Raw genomic sequence first — 3,338 nt, 5'->3', positions numbered from 1 at the left:
ACACAGGGCCATGTAGCTTTGGATTTTTTTCTTCCTCATTAATAAAACCCTTCATTTCAAAACTGCATTTTGTGTTTACTTGTGTTATCTTTGACTAATGTTTAAATTTGTTTGATGATCTGAAACATTTAAGTGTGGAAAACATGCAAAAAAGTAAGAAATCAGGAAGGGGGCAAACACTTTTTCACACCACTGTACATCTGTTCCATTAGACCCCAATATTACATATTTATATCAATATGACCCTGAAAAAAAGCGCAATAGGTCTCCTTGAAAGTCCATGTTAAGGCTTTCTTACAAACAGATCTTCAGGTCCCTTAAAATTTTCACTTAACTATTTAAGGTTTTCTCCTAATCTTTGTCTTATACTTAAGGAATCTTTTCCCACAATCTATGAAATCTTTTTGGACATTTTATCAACATTTTTTTCTGAAATTAAAACTATATTTCTTGAACATTTTCTTCACATTTTTTCTGACATTTTATTTGATTTTTCTTTTTAATTTTAACAATATTTTCAGACATTTAACAATCTCTTTTTCTTCTAGACGGCATCAGGACGTCTGGAGCCCCTGAGAACCACCGCCTGCCGTCTGAGGTCGACCCTGCCCGCCTCCCCATGACCCTGGCCAGCTCCACCTCCTCAGATGTCTCAGCAGCTGACAGCGACGATGACTGGAGGGGCGGCGATGACTCGTCCTCTCTTAAAGACACAAACAGAACAATGGGAGGACGGCAGAGGCATCAAGGAGCCGCAGCAGCGGCAGCAACTCACTACTGCATAGTCTGTGGAAAAAGTTTCCGCCACAAAGGGAACCTGGTGAAACACGCAGAGACGCACTCAGACGGGCCGCGGTGTGGTGTCTGCGGAGAACAAGTCAAGTCCTCAGACAGTTTGGTCCAACATCTCAGATCTCACAGAGAAACCGGCAGCGGTGGTGGGGGGACATGTGAGATCTGCAGGAAGACGTTTCAGAACATGGACACGCACATGAGGAGTCACACAGGAGTCAAACCGTACCGCTGCGATGTCTGCGGCAAGAGCTTCCCCCGACCCGGAGCACTGCGGCGCCACAAGAAGATTCACAGCCGGAGGACGGACGCCGTCTGTCCCATCTGCGGACTGACCTTCAGCCAACAGCAGCCGCTCCAGGATCACCTGAAGACCCATGAAGAAGACGACAGAGACCAGAGCGAGGGCGAGGACGCTCAGCTGGAGACGCCTGGAGCGAAGACTGACAGACATGGATGGAGGTCATCATCGCTGTGCTGCAGAGTCTGCGGTGACTCCTTCCACAGCCGCGGCTTCCTGCGGAAACATGCTGAGACGCACTGCAGGGATGCTCGGAGCATCTGCGGCGTCTGCGGACAGATGCTGGACTCACCAGACGCCCTGCTGACTCACCTGCGGTCTCACAGAGAGACCAGTGGGACCTGCGGCGTCTGCAGCAAGACGTTCCAGAACATGGAAACGCACATGCGCAGCCACACAGGAAACAAACCGTACCACTGCAGCATCTGCAACAAGCGCTTCCCCCGAGCCGGAGCGCTGCGGCGCCACAAGAGGATCCACAGTGGTGAGCGGCCACACATCTGCCCGCACTGCGGGAAGACATTCATCGAGAGCAGTGCCTTAAAGACTCACATCAGGAGCCACATCGACGAGGACACCGAGCCACTGGCGGATGCTCCGAGTCTAAAGTCTGAGACGGAGAAGAGTCTGAGCTCAGAGGAGAACGCCAAGGTGGCGACTCACAGCTGTAAGGTCTGTGGTGAGTCCTTTCAGAGTAAAGGAAGTTTGAGGAAACATGCCAAGAGTCACTCAGCAGAGTCCACCTGCGGCATCTGCGGTGAAGCTTTACCGCCGACAGAGACGCTGACGGACCACCTGCTGACTCACAGGGATGCTGGGAACATCTGTCACATCTGCGGTAAGACTTACCAGAACATCGAAACGCACATGCGCAGTCACACCGGCGTCAAACCGTACCGCTGTGCCATCTGTGGGAAGTCCTTCCCGCGGCCTGGCGCCCTGAGGCGCCACAAGCGGATCCACAGCGGGGAGCGCCCATATATCTGTGAGTTCTGTGGGAAGACGTTCATCGATAACGGCGCCCTGACAACGCACATCAGGAACCACACCGGGGACAAACCAACCACCCGCGTCTCCTGCGAGACCTGCGGGAAGAGCCTGGCGTCCGTCCACGTCCTGGAGGTCCACAAGAGGATCCACACGGGCGAGAAGCCGTTCCAGTGCCGTGTCTGCGGGAAGGCCTTCAGGCAGGTGGGCGGGCTCAACGCCCACACGCTGACGCACACCGGCGAAAAGCCTTTCAGCTGCGGCCTCTGCAACAAGAGCTTCAGCACCAAAGGTTACCTGGAGACGCACGTGCGCTTCCACAGGAAGGAGCGCACGTTCAGCTGCCATCTGTGCTGGAAGGCCTTCGTCACCAAGAATGACCTGAAGAAACACCTGCTGACGCACAGCGGCGAGAAGCCGTACGCCTGTTGCGTCTGTGGAAAGAGCTACCAGGAGAAACGCTCCCGAGACGTCCACATGAAGGTTCACCTGGATTCGCGCGACCTCGGCAAAGAGCCAATCAGGAGGCAGGACGCTCTGCAGCCGGACTTCATCCAGCTCTAAGCCTCAGACCACAGACTGGACTGATTTATAACCCAGTACAAACACTGCTGTGAGGCCCACTGCTCTATGAACTGCTCTATGAACTGCTCTATGAACTGCTCTGACGTTTATCAATGAATTAATCTACTGATTGTTTCAGCTGTTTGTTGTTTTTATAAACATGCTTACTGGTGACGTGGAGGAAGTTCAGGAGAAATAAATTTGCCTCTTTCAAAATAAGATTCCTTCCAAAGCTACATTTTCTTTAAAAATGTTTTCTTAAAAAATTAAAACAATTGAAAAAACAAACAAACAAACATATATATATGTATATATAATATATATATACACATTATATATATATATATATATATATATATATATATATATATATATATATTTTGTTGTTTTTTCTCCTCTTCCTCTATCTTTCTTCTGTCCCTGAAGAGTATGTCCTTTGTTGCGACATTATTAGGGGCCTTCCACCTGCTCCCAGCTCCGTGGATGTGCAGTGCGCACTGCACGGCTGGATGCACACCTTACTAGTGGAGCTCTGACATTTAGAGCAGAGAGGCAGTAGGAAACTACTCTCTGTTAACATAATATTGTCTTTTTGTTTGATAATATGTGAATCATCATCACTCACACATGGAAAAAAATGATTAATTTTTTATTTTTTTATTTTTTGAAGTTAATTGCTCTCGGGGGCCCCCCA

General features: G+C 49.4%; 1 protein-coding gene across 1 annotated transcript in view; it reads left to right on the top strand.

The window, feature by feature from the left end:
• The window catches only part of LOC126384391 (zinc finger protein 431-like), a 7,122-nt gene extending 4,233 nt beyond the window's left edge, over positions 1-2,889 (top strand). Inside the window, exon 3 of the mRNA XM_050035445.1 lies at positions 549-2,889. Within this exon, the coding sequence (XP_049891402.1) occupies positions 549-2,644 (2,096 nt within the window). The 3' untranslated portion in view covers positions 2,645-2,889. The remainder of the gene's footprint in view (positions 1-548) is intronic.
• The last annotated feature ends 449 nt before the right edge of the window (positions 2,890-3,338 follow it).

Source organism: Epinephelus moara, chromosome 22 (genome assembly GCF_006386435.1).
Source record: "Epinephelus moara isolate mb chromosome 22, YSFRI_EMoa_1.0, whole genome shotgun sequence".
Taxonomy (NCBI): Eukaryota; Metazoa; Chordata; class Actinopteri; order Perciformes; family Serranidae; genus Epinephelus; species Epinephelus moara.
The sequence above is the reverse complement of the archived record's forward strand: the minus strand, read 5'-3'. Positions and strand labels throughout refer to the sequence as shown.